At 41.8% G+C, this 17,544-nt stretch overlaps 2 protein-coding genes across 9 annotated transcripts in view; one reads left to right on the forward strand and one right to left on the reverse strand.

Moving 5' to 3' along the window:
• Positions 1-17,544, forward strand: part of RHBDD1 (rhomboid domain containing 1) — a 208,279-nt gene that overhangs the window by 190,305 nt on the left and 430 nt on the right. The gene's annotated exons all lie outside the window — the stretch shown is intronic.
• COL4A4 (collagen type IV alpha 4 chain) overlaps positions 1-17,544 on the reverse strand; it is a 160,898-nt gene that overhangs the window by 54,536 nt on the left and 88,818 nt on the right. For all 8 annotated transcript variants that reach the window (XM_061386675.1, XM_061386666.1, XM_061386658.1 and 5 more), the window contains 10 exons: positions 17,130-17,313; positions 15,670-15,738; positions 13,273-13,380; positions 12,562-12,780; positions 10,392-10,553; positions 8,087-8,257; positions 6,520-6,663; positions 3,874-3,981; positions 2,267-2,448; positions 1,368-1,431 (listed from right to left, as the gene is read on the reverse strand). In XM_061386675.1, coding sequence (XP_061242659.1) covers positions 1,368-1,431; positions 2,267-2,448; positions 3,874-3,981; positions 6,520-6,663; positions 8,087-8,257; positions 10,392-10,553; positions 12,562-12,780; positions 13,273-13,380; positions 15,670-15,738; positions 17,130-17,313 — 1,411 coding nt within the window. The remainder of the gene's footprint in view (positions 1-1,367; positions 1,432-2,266; positions 2,449-3,873; positions 3,982-6,519; positions 6,664-8,086; positions 8,258-10,391; positions 10,554-12,561; positions 12,781-13,272; positions 13,381-15,669; positions 15,739-17,129; positions 17,314-17,544) is intronic.

The following is a 17,544-nucleotide window of genomic DNA, read 5'->3' on the forward strand; positions in this document are numbered from 1 at the left end:
GGTTTGTTCTTTGAGAGAGGCGAAACATCTATAATAAACGCATAGATGAGTAGAAGAAGAGACAAGGAGTGTGTTCTGAGCACTGAAGCTATACAATGTCAAAATCAAACATGAAAATTTTCCTATATGTAAGTATTTCTGAAGAGGAGATCTAAATTAGTCTTTCTGAATAAGTAAGGGTGCACAGTTCATGTTTTTCATATAACAATTATCCCATTATTTATGGAGTGTCTCTCAAAGTAAAAAGCATGCTTCACTGGTAGTAAGGGAGAAGATTTTTAGGCAGCTTCTAATTACTGTTTCATATTTTAGAGTTATTTAACTTATATTAAAATAAAACATAACTGTACATCAAGCCTATAAATTCACAGATAGTGAGGGTAAGGCTAAGGTTTAAAAGGTGAATCATTTTAAAGTAGATTTAAAGAAAAATATTAACCCAATGGTACACAAAAATAGGAAAAATATTAAAGCTTGTGTGTAAACATTGCAATTTAAGATAGCCTGATTTTTGTTTGTTTGTTTAATCTGCATAATGAGTTAATGAAACCTCTTTTTCTAAGGACATTTTTAACCTGGGGTTAACATTTTATTCCTGTTTTCCTGGAAACCTGATAAAGGTAGAATGTACGTTGACATGATAAAGGTAGAATGACAAGGCAACGTTGCCCCTGGCATAAATTAAACTAAGGCCTGTGAGGCCAAATGCAGCCTGCAGACTTTTGTAAATAAAGTTTTATTGGAACACAGATATACCCCTTTGTTTTCATGCTGCTTTCATGCATGCTGTGTTTTCATGTACTGCTGTTGCAGCAGAGCTCATACAGCTAAAGATATTTATGATCCGACCCTCTGTAAAAAATACATTTACTGACCTTTAGCTTATGGCAAAAAATCCCAATTGTAAATAACACTTGGCCCAGGAATTCTTAGTGCACTATTAACACTTGGTGAGAAGCCATGGCTTTGGCTTTCTCTATCTACCATGACTCTTGTAACTGAGCCCCTAAAAGCTATACCTATGAATTTTTAGAAGAGATACTGGTTCCTCTGGGGCATGGGACATGGGCCACCAATGTGGCCTTGTCTCCTTGCACCTGAGCTGTCACTTACAGAGCTGCAGTCACTACAACAGGTGTGAGGACTCCTACCAAGCACGCAGACATGTTTTCTACACAGTACCATTGGGCCTGAATGACATATACAGATGATTTAGGTCTTATCTGACTAGCTAGTAGAGTCTGTGAAGAACTCTTTAAATGCTGCTTGATAGACTTTGCTTTTCATGCCAAAGGTACTTGCTCACAATCTTACAAACATCCAGGACTATGAGCTTGGTGGATGGCTACTGTATTTCCAAGCCATACCTTTAGGTCCTCTTGTACCATCCATTCCTGAAGGTCCCGGGCACCCTGGAGAACCTGGCTCACCCTGATAGTTTAATGAAACAGAAGTAAGACTTTAACCGAATTTCAAATACAAATGACACACTCTTGACATGACCCAGTTATCATTTTCTATAACAAAGTTGGCTTTTATAATTTGCTGTGGTAAAGAAAATTGGAAATGGATTGCAAGCATATCACTGCATACATCTAGTTTGTAAAAAGTTGGCAAAATGCTTCCAGAAGTAGTGATACCAACAGGAGGTATCCAATTCTCTATATTTGATTGTAAAACAGTAATTGCATCACATCATTTGAACTTTAAGTTTTGAATGAATGAACTGATACCAAATAAAATATTATAAAGCTTTAAAAATCTATTTTACTCCAAAAAATGAGTAGCAGAGTATGCTATACATTTTTCCAGAAGTTGTAAATTAGGCTCCTACAGCTGTACTTCCTGGGGTATTCGGCTCATGATTGTAAAGATAAAAAATATTTACAACAAAATCTATGATATCTGCCATCGGATAGGAAGGCTTTGAAAGCAGAAATTGGGTCATTTTTTCACATGACTCTTTAATCTGGTGAACCAGCAGTCCTGAGGCAAGTCTTTCTGAAGCTGTTTAAACAAAGGAGGGGTAGTATGCGGAGTAAGTGACTTGATCATCTATCATGCCTGGAACTAGGCATGAGCACTGGCCAGAAATTAGTTACATCATGGCCTTCCAGAGTCTCCATTCTTCTCTTGATCAACTTCTTATATTCTAAAAGCTGTTGAAAGGACCCTGACATACACTGGCAAAGTAAGATGCCTAATGGGCATCCCCAGGACAGAAAGGTTTTATTATTTCTTTCCTTCCAAAACAGCAGCTGCTTACCTGGTCACCCGGAAATCCTGGAAAACCAATGTTCCCTCTCAGCCCAGGTGAGCCTGGAGGGCCTGGGGGTCCAGGAAGCCCTGGCTGTCCATTTCTTCCGGGCTCCCCAGGGTGAAATCCAGGTGGTCCATGGCTTCCTGGCTCTCCTCTCCTTCCTTGCATCCCAGGATGACCTTTATCACCTGATGGAGTTGGAAGAGTTACAGACCTCTCGGAGGAAATTTGGGGCTGGGCGATAGTTAGGCTATAGGTCTTTGGTCCTGCTTATAGGAGATGAGGGCTTCCCTGGTGGCTCAGATAATAAAGAATCTGGCTGCAGTGTGGGAGACCGGGGTTCGATCCCTGTGTTAGGAAGATCCCCTGGAGGAGGGCATGGCAACCCACTCCAGTATTCTTGCCTGGAGAATCCCCATGGATAGAGGAGCCTGGTAGGGTGCAGTCCATGGGGTGGCAAAGAGTCAGACACAATTGACTGACTAAGCATATAGGAGATGCAGCCATGTTCTAGGAATTAAGAATACTAATTCCTGCCCTAAACCACATCACAAAGGTTTCTGGCTTCTGTGATCTCACTGTAAAAAGGATTCCTCCATAAAGAGACCCAGGGCTATCCAAGAGAAGGATGCTTAATTTATTCCAGCATCACTTGCTTTATTATAACACGCTTATTTTACAGATGAGGAAGGACTCACCCAGAGAAGTTAAAACATTCATCCTCTAACAACTAGTTAAAGAAAGAACCCAGATCTCATGCAGATCAGGTCTAAACCAGGGAAGGGGAACACAAACTCGCCATCAAAACCCTTGTTATGCAGTGCATCTGAAGGCCAACAGCACAGGTATTGAGGAGCACGTTAGAAATCCAGACCTGCTGATTCAGTAACTGCATTTTAACAAGGGCTGCCAGGGATGCCCATTGAAGGCTGAGTAACACCTTTTGTACTTGAAATTCTGGATAGTCACTATGCCACTCGTTTTAATGAAAGTGTTAGTCACTCAGTTCTGTCTGCCTCTTTGCAACCCCATGGAGTGTAGCCCACCAGGCTCCTCTGTCCATGGGATTCTCCATGCAAGAATACTGGAGTGGGTTGCCATTCCCTTCTCCAGGGTATCTTCCTGACCCAGGGATTGAGTCTGGGTCTCCTGCATTGCAGGCAGATTCTTTACTGTCTGAGCCACCAGGGAAGCCCAAACCCAGGAATACTGTAAACCTGGAACCAGTATTTCAAGTATCTGTCTGGACTGATTCTAGTTGGGAATATCCGAATCTATTTCTCTTTTATTCTGCTTAACTGTTTCACAGTAGATGGGATCTTCCCGGATCAGGGATTGAACCCGTGTCTCCTGCACTGGAAGGCTGATTCTTTATCACTGAGCCACCAGGGAAGCCCCTAAACACATATGAACTATAACTAAGTTCTAACATGGGAAAAAAAGGACCATGAGGGAGATTCCTAAGCATGTATTTTTATTTTTATCTAAAGAATGACCTTTCCTAAACTCTGTATTACAGTTTCCTTGCCAAAGTGGTCTAATATACATGCTTGTTTGAATGACCTATAAAGAAGTTAATTTACTTGGTATGGTTAAAAAACAAAAGCATTTACCATTTTCTCCTGGGAATCCACCATCCCCAGAAGGTCCAGGTTCTCCAGTTTCCCCCTTCTTGGAAATAATATCCGTTTCTCCTTCATATCCCGGGGGTCCTCTTGCTCCTTTAGATATTAATTATATAAGAGCAAAACAAATTATGACTGTATAAGAAGCATCAGACATGTGATTATTCCTTTGTGGCTCTTCACATCCAGTTTGCAAATTCTCATTCAACCTAAACTGTATTTATGTTCATAGACTGCACGGTATCAACATTGTTGATTGACTTCATAAAGGAAGGTCTATGCCTTTTACACTCCTTTCCCACCCTGTCCAGCAACGGTGTCTGATGTATAGTAAGTCCCTACCTATGAACGGGTTATGTTCCTAGAGTGCGTCTGTAAATCCAATTTGTTTGTAAGTCCAACAAGTTAGCCTAGGTTCCCAACTAACATAGTTGGCTTATATAGTACTATACTGTAATAGGTTTATAATATTTTTTACACAAATAATATATAAAAGCAAATACACACACACACAAATTTTAATCTTATAATAGAAGATCTTGAAAAATAAGAAAGTGAAAGTGAAGTCGCTCAGTCATGTCCGACTCTTTGCGACCCTGTGGAGCCTACCAGGCTCCTCTGTCCATGGGATTTTCCAGGCAATAGTACTGGAGTGGATTGCCATTTCCTCCTCCAGTGGATCTTTCCGACCAGGCTCCTCTCCATGGGATTTTCCAGGTAATAGTACTGGAGTGGATTGCCATTTCCTTCTCCAGCAGATCTTCCCGACCCAGGGATCAAACCCAGGTCTCCCACATTGTAGACAGACGCTTTACCGTCTGAGCCAATAGCTGCATAGAGGGGCTGGCATGGAGTGAACAAGCAAGAAGAGTTACTGACTGGAGGAGGGACAGGAGGTGGGAGATGGCAGAGCTGAAGGATCGTCAGCAATAGGAGACAGAGGGCGAAAGGCAGTTTCACTCATGCCTGACATTGATGGAATGCACGTTTGCATCTTTGGAAGTTCACAACTTGAAGATTCATGTGTGGGGGACTTACTGTACACTGAGTGCTCAGGGAATGTGTGCTAAATTCAAGCAAACTGGTCTCAGTGAAAAAAGGCTTGAAAAGTTCCAGGTCTAAAATACATCTCTTTATCTCGTAAATTTTAAATTGTCCATCTCATATTTTCCAGTTCCTCATTTTTCCCCTTGCTAACTACCCACCAATTGTCTCTTACATTAAAAGAATGGACAATTAATTTGGTTTTCCACATAGAGAATTCTAAAAGGTAGGAGGAGTGGACAATATTTCTCCTTGTTTGGGCAAGCACTTTCCAGTGGTAGATGTGGGATGGAGTGGGCTCATCCCAGCTTGGCGAGAGCCACTTACTAACAAGTCAAGAATTTTGTAAACTAGTTGCTAAACCACTGGTTGTTTTAAATCAGTCATGGTGGGAGTAGTTGCAAACACTACAGATCTGGGCATTTTTTTAAAAATTTATTTGAGAGCCAGCCTACCGGCACATCACCAACATTAACCCAATTTTAAATATTTTTAGTGAGATAATTATATAGTAGCATAATAGCACAGCAAACATCACTTATCTAAGCTAGCAGAGAATGACTCTTTCATTCCTTGATTCTACATAAATAATTTGCAGGCTAGTAAAACAAAAAATAATAGTACAATCAATCAACTAAAAGAAATTTGAATAAAGTATGAGGCTATTTGCCCAAAGGGTTTTAAAGATAAAAACTTTGTTTTTAGAAATTGTCAAGCCTTCATTCTTAACAATGGAAATGAATTTGTACCTTCACTCTCTGCAGCCTCTTTGGCCAAGAGAGCAAAGTAAATATTTAACAGGAATGGGCACAGAACACTGACACCAGTGGTCTTGAAACTTTTTTTTAATGAAAACTCTTTTTTTAAATGAAGCCTGGGAGAGATGCAACTCACAGCCCAGATGAAAGCATACTCAAACAGTTGAGTGGTCGGCAGGCTACAGCCCAAGGGCCAAATCCTGCTTGCTATCAGTTTTTACAGAATCTGTGAGCTCTGAATGATTTCACAATGTTAATCACTGGGGGAGGGGACTCAAAATAAGAAGAATAGAATGACATGTGAAATTAAATGAAGCTCCAATTTCAGTGTCCATAAATAAATTTTACTGGAACATGGCTATGTTTTTTTGTTTACTTGTCCCAGGCTGCTTTTGCGCTCTAAATGCCGAGTTGTGTAATTTCGACAGAGACCGTAGGGTCTGCAAAGGCTGAAATATTTATATCTGGCTTAAAAAAAAAAAAACTGGTTTGTTTGTTTTTTTCATTAAAAATGTTGAAGCAGGATTTGGGGGTCAGGAGCCCTGCTTGGATCCCATTCTCAAAAGATGAGAACGTTTTCTGAAACCCCAAAGCTACCCATCAAGGCCCTTGTTATTTTTTTTCTGTTAATAGAACAGTTCCATTACCACAGTCATATGTGATAAGACTGAGAGGTAGGGAAAACAAATTTTGTTTAAAATCCTAAAACAAATACCACAGATTCAGAAGGAGCAGAAGGATCCATTTTATTTTTCAGGGATTGTACTTACAGTTTCTGTCCAAAGACTAAAAACAAGCTGTGTTGCATCACGGTGCTGTCAGCTGCATTTACCTTTGACACCTTTCAATCCTTGGTCTCCCAGGAAGCCAGGCCAACCCTTCTCTCCATGTTCTCCCTTTCTGCCAGGGTGTCCATCCTGACCAGGTTTTCCTCTCTCTCCTGGAAAACCCAGGAAGCCAGGCAGCCCCTGGGGTCCTGATGAATGAGAATATGAAAATTTAGGGAAAGTTTTATAGGCTAGTATGGTTCCTGGATCTGTGTTTCTTTCTTTCTTTTTTTTAAGATTTTTGATGAGCATTTTTTGTTTTTTATTTATTTCGGCTGTGATGGGTCTTCACTGCGGCATGGGCTTTTCTCTAGTTGCGAAGAACGGGGGCTACTCTTTGTTGTGGAGCTCGGGCTTCTCATTGCGAAGCGCAGGCTCTAGGGTGCTAGGGCTTCTGTAGTTGCGGCACATGAGTTCAGTAGTTGTAGCTCCCGGACTCTAGAGCGCATGCTCAGTTAGTTGCAGGGCACAGGCTTAGCTGCTCCACGGCATGTGGGATCTTCTCCAATCAGAGATCAAACCTGTGTCTCCTACATTGGCAGGTAGATTCACCACTGAGCCACCAAGGAAGCCGGATGGGGACCATTTCTAAAGTCTTTATTGAATTTGTTACAACGTTGCTTCTGTTTTATGTCTTTTTTTTTTTTTTTTTGGCCACAAGGCATGTGAGATCCTAGCTTCCCCACCAGGGATCAGATCTCCACTTCTGCATTGTAAAGCGAAGTGCGAACCACTGGACCCCCAGGGAAGTCCCTATCTGTGATTCTTGCCATCTATGTAGAGATGCAGACTTGCCCCAGCTCTGAGCTTATGCTCAAGCGCTATCAACTTCACACCTGTAATAGCCAGGCTGTCCCACTCAAGCTTCAGTTTTCCACCCTACAGATTTCAACTGCAGGCCCTTATGCTTCTGAGTCCCAACTCCATAAACTTCAAGAGAACTGGGCCTCGGGGAGGTGGGGTGAAGTGTGGGGGCCCATCCCGGGTGGAAGCACACCTGCCCTGACCCCACTCTCTATCAGGACCCCCAGTCCTTTGGGCAGAAGTGTTTATGGGTTCTGTACACCTAACTCCATCACACCCTTTTTTCCCATTAACTTAAACCAAAACATTCTGCCCGCGAAAATCATAATACAGAGGACACAAAGAAGGGAGTCCCATAGGAAATGATAAAGTCAGGCTAATAGACCAGTCAGGCCAATTCCTGGGCCGGGAAGATCCGCTGGAGAAGGGATAGGCTACCCACTCCAGTATTCTTGGGCTTCCCTGGTGGCTCAGCTGGTAAAGCATCTACCTGCAATGCAGGAGACCTGGGTTCGATCCCTGGGTTGGGAAGATACCCTGGAGAAAGGAAAGGCTACCCATGCCAGTATTCTGGCCTGGAGAACTCATTCCATGGACTGTATAATCCATGGGGTCGCAAAGAGTCCAACATGACTGAGTGACTTGCTCTTTCCGTTTCAATAGACCAGGTACATCCTACAGTAAGGTCACATGTACAAGAGTAGTTTTCACCTGGCAGTGGATTTTAAGTTTATAAACTGAGGGACATATTGGAAAAATGATACACACCCTTTGGGCCTGGAAGACCAGGTAGCCCATCGTCTCCAGTGGGGCCTGGGACCCCTGGAAGACCTGGGGTTCCATCTGCCCCCGGCCATCCTGGGACTCCAGGAAGGCCCTTCATTCCAGCAGGTCCCAGAGGTCCCATGTCCCCTCGCTGTCCTTTCCAACCTGGGGCACCTGTGATGTGACAAACAGCAGTGACAACAAGGCATGAAGACTGAGAACTGGCTTCACACATGAGCAGGAAAAAAAAATCCATAGTAGTTTCAATTGTGTATCTATGGCCAAGTAAATAATTTTTATCAGCTAAAATAACAGTAGCGACTTTCCATCAGTTTAAGGTTATGTTTTTCTGGCTGCTATAAAAAGAAAGGCAGATTATTTAAGTAAATATTTTCCCGTTGAGATGCATTATAAAGAGTCTTTTAAAATGGAAAACGGATAAGGGTAAAGAATTTGTATTTACTCTAGGGTGAGGAGAGGGTGGGAACTAACAGAAGAAAACATTCCAGGTGCTTTTTGAAGCTACCGCCAAGTGAATTTTGGTCAAGCTGTTTACTGCAATGAGAGAACCACAGGAAACAGCAGTGTCATCTGGCATTACGGTGGTAAAAATAAAGCTCTAGTGGCCCAGTTTGCTCTCATCTCATTCGGCTCCTTCAAGAAGGCATATTCCTGGATTTGGATAAATGCCATTAGGATCTAAACAATAGATGACAATCTGAATGATGAAATAAAGAGCCCGTTGGAAATAGCCCCCTGGCACCCTGAGTTGAGAGATAGTTTTTCATGGGTCTCTTTGAGCTCCTATGATGTCTTTCTGGGTGTGCCAAGAACACAGAGTCCCGACCCACCCTTATCTGGAATATTCTCAAGGTTGCATTGGCAGTGAGCAGCCTTGACATGATTTAGGACCTCCCCTGGGAAGGAAACTGGGGCTTCCTTGGTGGCTCAGTGGCAATCAAACTGCCTGCAGTGCAGGAGACACAGGAGATGTGGGTTTGATTCCTGGGTCAGGTAGATCCCCAAAGGAAGCCATGGCAACCCACTCCAGTATTCTTGTCAGGAAAATCCCATGGACACAGGAGCCTGGTGGGATACAGTCCATGGGGTCGCAAAGAGTCAAACACAACTGAGCCACTAACACTTTAACACTTTCACTTTCTTTCCGGTAAGAAAAGTAGGCTATCATGCAGGTTACCTCATTATTAACCAGAGGATTTTTGCAGAAACTAATGCCTGTGGCCAGTGATTTTTATCTTGTCTGGCCAAAAATTAATTCTGTTTTTTCACTAACTCTTTGCTGGCTATTTCATTCAGTGTGTGCTTAGTTACTCAGTCGTGTCCAACTCTTCGACCCTATGGACTGTAGCCCACCAGGCTCCTCTGTCCATGGGATTTCCTAGGCAAGAATGCTGGAGTGGGTTGCCATGCCCTCCTCCGGGGAGACCCAGGAATCAAACCCGCGTGTCTCCTGTGTCTCCTACGTTGCAGGTGGATTCTTTACCCGCTGAACCATTGGAGAAGCCCCAGTTACATCTGACACACCTGTAATACCCTGTACCATGTATTGGTACCATGAGTTTTAGTCTCACTTGCCATGTCAGAGTCAATCACTACGGTTTTTTGTCTTTTTGTTGGCCTAATATTCGTATTGTCTGAATCAGAACTATATTCTGAACAACTATCATCTCCTGAGAAAATACTATATATTTAACATGGACAATCAGAGAAAGTATCTGTATAAAATCCACCAAAAAATTCTTCTTCAGTCAAAATTTTTGCAATGCATTAATTTTTAAAATTTTATGGTAATAAACTTGGGTTTATAATATACACTGCTGCTGCTGCTGCTGCATCACTTCAGTCGTGTCCGACTCTGTGCAACCCCATAGACAGCAGCCCACTGGGCTCCCCCGTCCCTAGAACAAAAACCTAACACAAGATAATGTGAATGATAATGACAATAAGTTGTATAATGAACTCTTGATCAATTTTAAGCTCTAGCAACTTCACATGGTGATGTTAATTGTAATCACTCTCTAAAAATGTATTAATACATCTCCGATCAATAATGTATTACTATACAGCCATGGTAGCCCAGGCTCTTACATCACACCAGAGAGACTTGGGTGACATGGGGGAATGTCACCAACAAGAAGCTCATGCTACTTGCTGTGCTGTGAATAACAATGTCTTGACCCAAGAGTCTTGCTCCTGTCAGCACCCACAAAAGAACAAGTGAGGTTATTCCTTTGTAAGTAGATACATCCCATACCTGTCGCAGTTCTTGATACCTGCCAATGCTTACCTGGACTGCCTGGAGCCCCAGGGAGCCCTGGTTGCCCTGGTATCCCTGGAGCACCTCTTTCACAGGAGTGACCAGGTGGGCCTGGGATCCCTGGAAACCCAGCATTTCCCTCTCGGCCTTTGGGACCTTGGAGACCCGGAAATCCGGGCATGCCAGCTGGCCCTGAAATGACACAGTTCATTTGACACTCAGGGCATAAACTATACAGATGGCCTACGATGGTGTTCGTGTGGATCAGTACTGGAGGTAAAAAATTTGATCCTGGCTCAGGGCTCCAATGAGTTACGCCTCTGAATGGATTTTCTTGTCATAGATTGTAGTGAGCTCCGAGTGCACCCAAAAACCATGCTTGTCTATGAGAATTACTTGGTAAGGTTATGCAGACAATACAGACGTTGTTTATGCAAATAAAAAAAAAAGTAGCTCTTCCTGATTTTAATTAACCTCTAAAATTGCAGCAGTCCTTCCAACAAATATCCACACTGCTTACACACCCTGTGTGCATTGTCTGAATTTGCATTTTGTAAGTGATTTCATCCCTGGAACTCTCAAATTTTTATATATTGAGAAGACAATACCATACTTTTCAGGAGGGGGAAAAAGTCTTCCATAATTCTGTATTCTAACCTAAAAACCTATTTTACTGTTTCTTGTTTTCATTGTATTTTGGTTCATGTGTTTGCATTTTTTAAATAGCAATCACAGAGCACTTTCAGTTGTTGCATTATTTTACATTGCAAGTTAATATGCAAATATTTTCCATTTGATTACAATCAAATTTTCCATTTGATTGTAATCTTTACAGATATAATTTTAATTGTTAATGCTATTCAGTTGCTAAGTCGTGTCGGACTCTTTTGCAACCGCACAGACTGTAGCCTTGCAAGGTCCCTCTGTCTCTGGGATTCTCTAGGCAAGAACACTGGAATGGGTTGCCATTTCCTTCTCCAAGGGATCTTCCCAACTCAGGAATCGAACCCATGTGTCCTGCATCTCCTGCTTGGCAGGCAGATGCTTTATTACTGAGCCACACGGGAAACATTAATTGTGATAGCTGAATAGTATACCTTTGAGTGTGTTATGTGAGCATTGTGCATGTATGTATATTACTTTACTGTTTTCAGTTGTTCCCCTACTGTGGATAATACTACAACAGTATTTTCATAATAACTTTCACATTCTGTTGAACACTTGCCTTAAATACATCTCATAAGTGAGATAGTGGGATTACTGGGTCAAAATTATTTTCATTGACTCACATAATGTATTATCTTGTTCTGTTCCAATTAAATGGGTTTCTGTTTATGAATGTTTCTGGTTTATATACAAACTATTGAATAAGCTCCCCGAGGACAAAGAATGTGACTTACTCCCTGGCCCTCCATCTTCCCTGTACTATTGTATAGTACTATCCTGGGTACCTATTAAATACAGGCCCGTCCATTGTTATAAAAAAACTAGAAGAGTGTTTATGAAACTCTGGCCTGGGGTCCACTTTTGGTCATCAGCCTTCAGGGGCTAAAGTTCAGACTGGAGTGCTGGGTTCCATGCAATTCTGATGCAATGAATCACTATTTCTGAGACTGGGGTCCAGAAGACAATGATGTTAATGACCCCTACCCCCACCTTATTTTTAAGTACATTAAAATCTGAAAGCCTCTGCTGGGGATCCTGAAGAATCCAAAGTCATTTCAGAACAGAATGTGAATCAGTGCCAGGGGCCATCTCCCTGTCTTCTGTTTCTCTGCCCTGCCCGGTAGCCCTGCTGGAATGAAAGTCCCTCCAGCCTGTCACCTGTCCACATAATACAGCTTCTGCTGGCATTCTGTCCTGCCCTCTCTCAGCCGGGCAAGGGCAGTGGGAGGGTCACAGGGTCCCTACTCCTCAGCACGCACGTACTGTCCTGAGTCCAAAGCAGGAGGACATCTGGTAGCCACTGGATCAGACTGAACTGACTGAGCCACAGTAAGATGGGCTCAAAACCAACCAATAAAATGCAGAGGCAACCCTGGGGATGCAGGTTATTAGAAATGAGCCACTGCCCATAGATGAGGGAAGATGCTCGAGTGAGCATTTTACATGCTAGATTTTTAAGGCGAAACAGTCTAGACATTCTTCAGGGACCTGTTCAGGGACTTGGCTTGGACCTAGGACAGTGCAGCCCTCATACCTGCGGTCCCTGGATGCCCGGCATCGCCTCTGAGTCCTTTGGACCCTGGTGCTCCTGGAAGACCGCTCTTTCCCGGGAGTCCTGGGTAGCCGATAGCAGGATCTCCTGGGGGTCCTTTCTGACCATTCACTCCAGGTGAACCTGGAGAGCCTGGGGGCCCAACAGGCGAGGACCCCTTTTCACCTCCCAAACCTGGTTCTCCTATATCACCACGAAAACCTATCCAACAGAAAAGTGTTTAAATTTTTACACGTACAAATATAAAATCAACACACGTGTAAGAATACCACTTTAATTAAAAACACATTATTTTAAAATACAGGGGTACTTACTAAAATTAAAGGGTAACTTAATAGGCAATATTGGGGGTTTTTTTGTTGTTGAAAAATAAATCATAACTGTGTTTCCTATAAGCCAATGATGTTTCCATATTGTTTTCATTTACTGGCAAACTGTCTAGACTGAGCAGTTTCTAACAACATAGACCAATAACAGCCTGTAACTCATGCTCCAGGCCTGAGGAGCCCTGAAAAGTCACAAAAGTATCATAACCCAGAAGTTACCAAAACAGCTAAGTGCTTAATGTATCAAAAACAAAACAAAACAAAAAAACCATTCCCCACTCACATAGGGATCCCTGAGCCATTTGCTGACTATGATCATCCAGTTTAGAGGTATCCAGACGTTTCTAAATGAAAAGCTCTTATTTACCAGGTGGACCAGGTCTTTCTGAGATTCCTGGTTTGCCACGTTGACCCTTCTGTCCATCCAAACACCTCAGCCCAGGAGCACCCCGATGACCTGGAAGTCCCTTTGGACCTAAACAATAACAACAAACACAGACTCAGTAAAACACAAAGCAAATGAGAACAAAATAAGATGACTTAAAAAAAAAACCCAAAACTATGTTAAATCTTTCTTAGGATATTTTTACTTTATGGAAGTAAAAGTGTTGCCTGCATGCGCCTGATCAGTTGCTCAGCTGAGTCTGACTCTGTGACCCTGTGGACTGTAGCCCCCAGGCTCCTCTTGTCCATGGGATTTTCCCAGCAAGAACACTGGAGTGGGTTACCATGCCCTCCCGCAGGGGATCTTCTCGACCCAGGAATCGAACCCACATCTCCTGTGTCTCCTGCACTGCAGGCAGGCTGATTACCACTGAGCCACCAGGGAAGACTTAGCCATATTTATATAATCATTTTATGTCATGTGCTCCAAACTGTATTTCACAGAGATGTGTATTCAGTTACTTTCTCAGAAGCCATACAGTAAAGAATTTACACCACTATTCAGATGAACCCTTTGGTACCTTCCTGCGCTGAGTCTCAAACACAAATACATGAGTACAACCTTCCTTCTAAGAGGATAGAGGTGGTGGCCAGTGGGTAGCTTGATGAGAAAACACCAGAATAAAGACCCAATCTATTTCCCTGCATTTACTTCATTTGCCCTTATATGAAGTACAGGGAAAAAGTACCTGCAAAAAGAATTGAGTTTTTTTAAACTTCCTGTGATTTCTTACTAGGAGCTATCTCAGCTAAAATAACTTATAAATTATGGATTTCAAAGGAGTTAACAACTGTTAACTGAAACTCTGAGTGTTCACTTCCTTTGAGGGTGAAGCTGCTGAAAGTAATCATAAGCATTTTTTTTATCCATCCTTAGGGGCTTCCCTGGTGGCTCAGAAGGTAAAGAATCTGCCTGCAATGTGGGAGACTCAGGTTCAATCCCCAGGTCAGGATGATGCCCTGGAGAAAGAACGGCTACCCACTCCAGTATTCTTGCCCTTGAGTATCCCATGGACAGAGGAGCCTGGCAGGCTACAGTTCATGGGATCACAAAGAGTCGGATACAACTGAGTGATATATCGGATATATCGGATAGTCAGATATATCTGAGTGACAGATATATCTATCCATGACAGTATCCATGACAATGCTCGATGTGAAAATGAGCATTCAGTGAATCAACCAACAATTCTTCACTACATAGATTCAAAATTACACCTCCACAAGCTACCATCTTGTGGTGGGTAGCCTGTATGTCCCATACTTTGATCTGGGGCTTGGTCATGTGACTTGCTTTGGCCAAAAGGATCCTAACACACACCATGAAGCAATGAGAGGTATGAGGTGTGCTGGTAAAGCTGGACCCCACCCTCTTGCATTTCTGCAGCCACAGGAGCAGGGCACACCCTGGCACCGCAGAGAGGTGCATGTTGCAGACCTGACCTGACCTGGAGCCAGGGACCAAGTCAATAGAGATCATCTGAGGTCAGCTGAACCCCAACCGACTACAGACCCATATGAGAGAAAATAAATATGATTTATTAAGCCTACTGCAATTTGCAGGTTGTTAAACAACATTATTGGGATGCAAGCTAGTGGTTATAGAGGGCAATAAAAGGTCATTCATCATTCAACCTTTCAATAATTTCTGTAGTGACACAGAACAAAAAGGTGACCTCTAGTGGCCGTGCTAGTACTTAATGGATCAATTTAAGTGAACTCTAATAAATATTGGGTTGGCCGAAAAGTTTGTTCAGGTTTTTCTATAAGATGTTATGAACTTTTGGGCCCACTCAGTATAAAAGAATTAGGAAAAAAATCCCTTATATAAATTTTGGGTTAAATTCAGCTATAAATAAGTGATTGAGTCAAGTGACATGATTGTATAAAAGTGTAGTCGGGGTGTAGATGTGTGGGCATTTTTCAGAATGTCTCTATTCAGAAATCTGGGTCTTTTGGACAGCAGAATAGAGTAAAATTTAAAATTAGTAAGCAATTTTTTCACTCTCTGGGCAGAGGTAAAGAAAAGATTCAGTTTTAATATATTTAGTTTTTGTGTTAAAAGGGCAGTCAGTTTTGCTGATATGTGATCAAACCAAGGTAAATTTTGCTGCACAGAAATATTATTCAGAGTGTGTTCGGTAGACTGGGGACTTAGGGGTAATGCCTACAAATCCTGTTTTTCCAGAGTCCCTCAAAACTTTATAATCAGGGTAGAAATAGCCTGAAGAACTCCCTGAGGATTTGCCATTGGTTTATCTGTCTTGCAGGTTCTTTTACTTTGAGAATGTGTATGACAGGAACTTCTCCTTGATAGTACCTGGAGGACCATCAAAACCTGGAGGGCCTGGCCTCCCAGGGTATGTTACGTTACAAGGAATTGTATCACCTGGAATGAAAAAAGAAAAAAGTGACATTCATACGATTGATAGATCAATGCACGTCTCAATAACAGCTTGATCAAAATGCTTTTTCATACAGAAAATGTGAAATTCAAAAAAAAAAAAAGACTTCTGGCCATCATTAGGTCACTTGAATTACTTTTATTTTGAATTTCCAGAAGATCTATCCTGAAATCTGAACTTCGGCTGTCAGAACAGTAATAAACAGAAGGGGAATAAGGAAAATGTTGATTCTAAGAAATAGTTTAATTAATAGCCTATAGAAAATAATAAATTTATAGGTCCATGGATACCTAATACAGTGGAGTCAGAAGCTCTGATAAATCATGAAACAGTAGTAAGCATCCAGCACTGAGATTCCAAGATTTGGCTCTGGATGTGGAGGAATTGTGCCCGAAGAAAAAGAGACTGGGAGAGAGAGTAATTTAAAAATGCCATTTATTGAAGGCCTGCAACGTTTCAAATATATTCTCTCTCTCTTGTTTTCCTAATGTCTCTGCAATGTGGTTTTTGTCATCCCTCATTTTATTTAGTGAAAAAAAAACTCCAAAGTTGTGCCTCTGAGTTCTCTTCTCCTTTAAAACTCAATGTTCGCCTTTTAATAGAAATGATATCTCCTAATGTGTTACACTAAATGCTGTCAAATAAAAAATGAACCACATGAATACAAATCATGCTAGAAGATTTTGATGGTCACCGACCATAATCTTAATCCATATCAAATTTTGAGGTATTTGTCTTTGTCGTCAAAACAAGAACCAAAGATATTATATTATAAAATTCCACAATTAACTATGTAACCCAAGATACATGGAGATATTACAAAAGAGAAAATCTTAAATAAATCTGTTTCCAAGTTTTTAAAAGTTTTCAGCTATAAAACTATAAATCATTTTCTTGTTTGGAATTCAAATAACTGTCAAATATATTTAAAAGACCATTTTTTTTTCTCCCTAGAATGCTTACAAATGGGTTTTCATGGGCAATGCTGTATTTTAAAATGAAATGTTGGTGGTTTTTTATTAAAATACTACAAATTATCTCAAAAGACTGTAATAAAGAGATTTTAAATATATACACGTATGTAATTTTAACACAGTCAGATTGTCCACAGTGATATGGAGAAATGAATGAAAGGCAAGTTGCCAAACCAATAAAACAGCAAAGACAGCTTAGCATTTTAAAGGCTTGTTTTAAATATTGATTGTGCTGTAACGTTTTTATTTGTTTGATAACATTCAAGGTTTGAACAGCAAGTTGTAGGAATTTTATTTTAGAGGTTCTGCCACAGCTATAATATCTCTGCTCAGAAGAGAGGCTCACTTTAGTTTCCATAATTGCACCTGACATTCTGCTACAAGAAAGTTCATTCAGTTACCTTTCCGACCCTTCCGACCATCAGGACCCCTGTTGCCTGGGTAGCCTGGAGCTCCTGGTTGCCCTCTGTCTCCTGGAGGGCCAGGAAATCCCAGGCCTGGGGGCCCCCTAGGTCCCGCTCTGCCAGGGGGCCCTGGCGGTCCAGGAGGCCCTTTATCACCTGGGGCTGCATCCTCGTGATCACCCTAGGAACATTTGCATCACAAGTCAATCATCAGTCTTTGAAAGGCCATGAACACAAAGCTCTCATTGTCATCGTAGGCTACAGAAACGCATGCAGAAAGCCAGTGATTCCAGAAGTAATTAATAGCACGTGTAATTTAAAATGTTTAACCTAGATTTTTTACAGACATATACAGCATACGTTCTTCAGGCATGTGTGTTATGCCTCAAATACAGAAAGTTATGTGTGTTAC

The sequence above is a fragment of the Bos javanicus genome, chromosome 2, assembly GCF_032452875.1.
Source record: "Bos javanicus breed banteng chromosome 2, ARS-OSU_banteng_1.0, whole genome shotgun sequence".
NCBI lineage: Eukaryota > Metazoa > Chordata > Mammalia > Artiodactyla > Bovidae > Bos > Bos javanicus.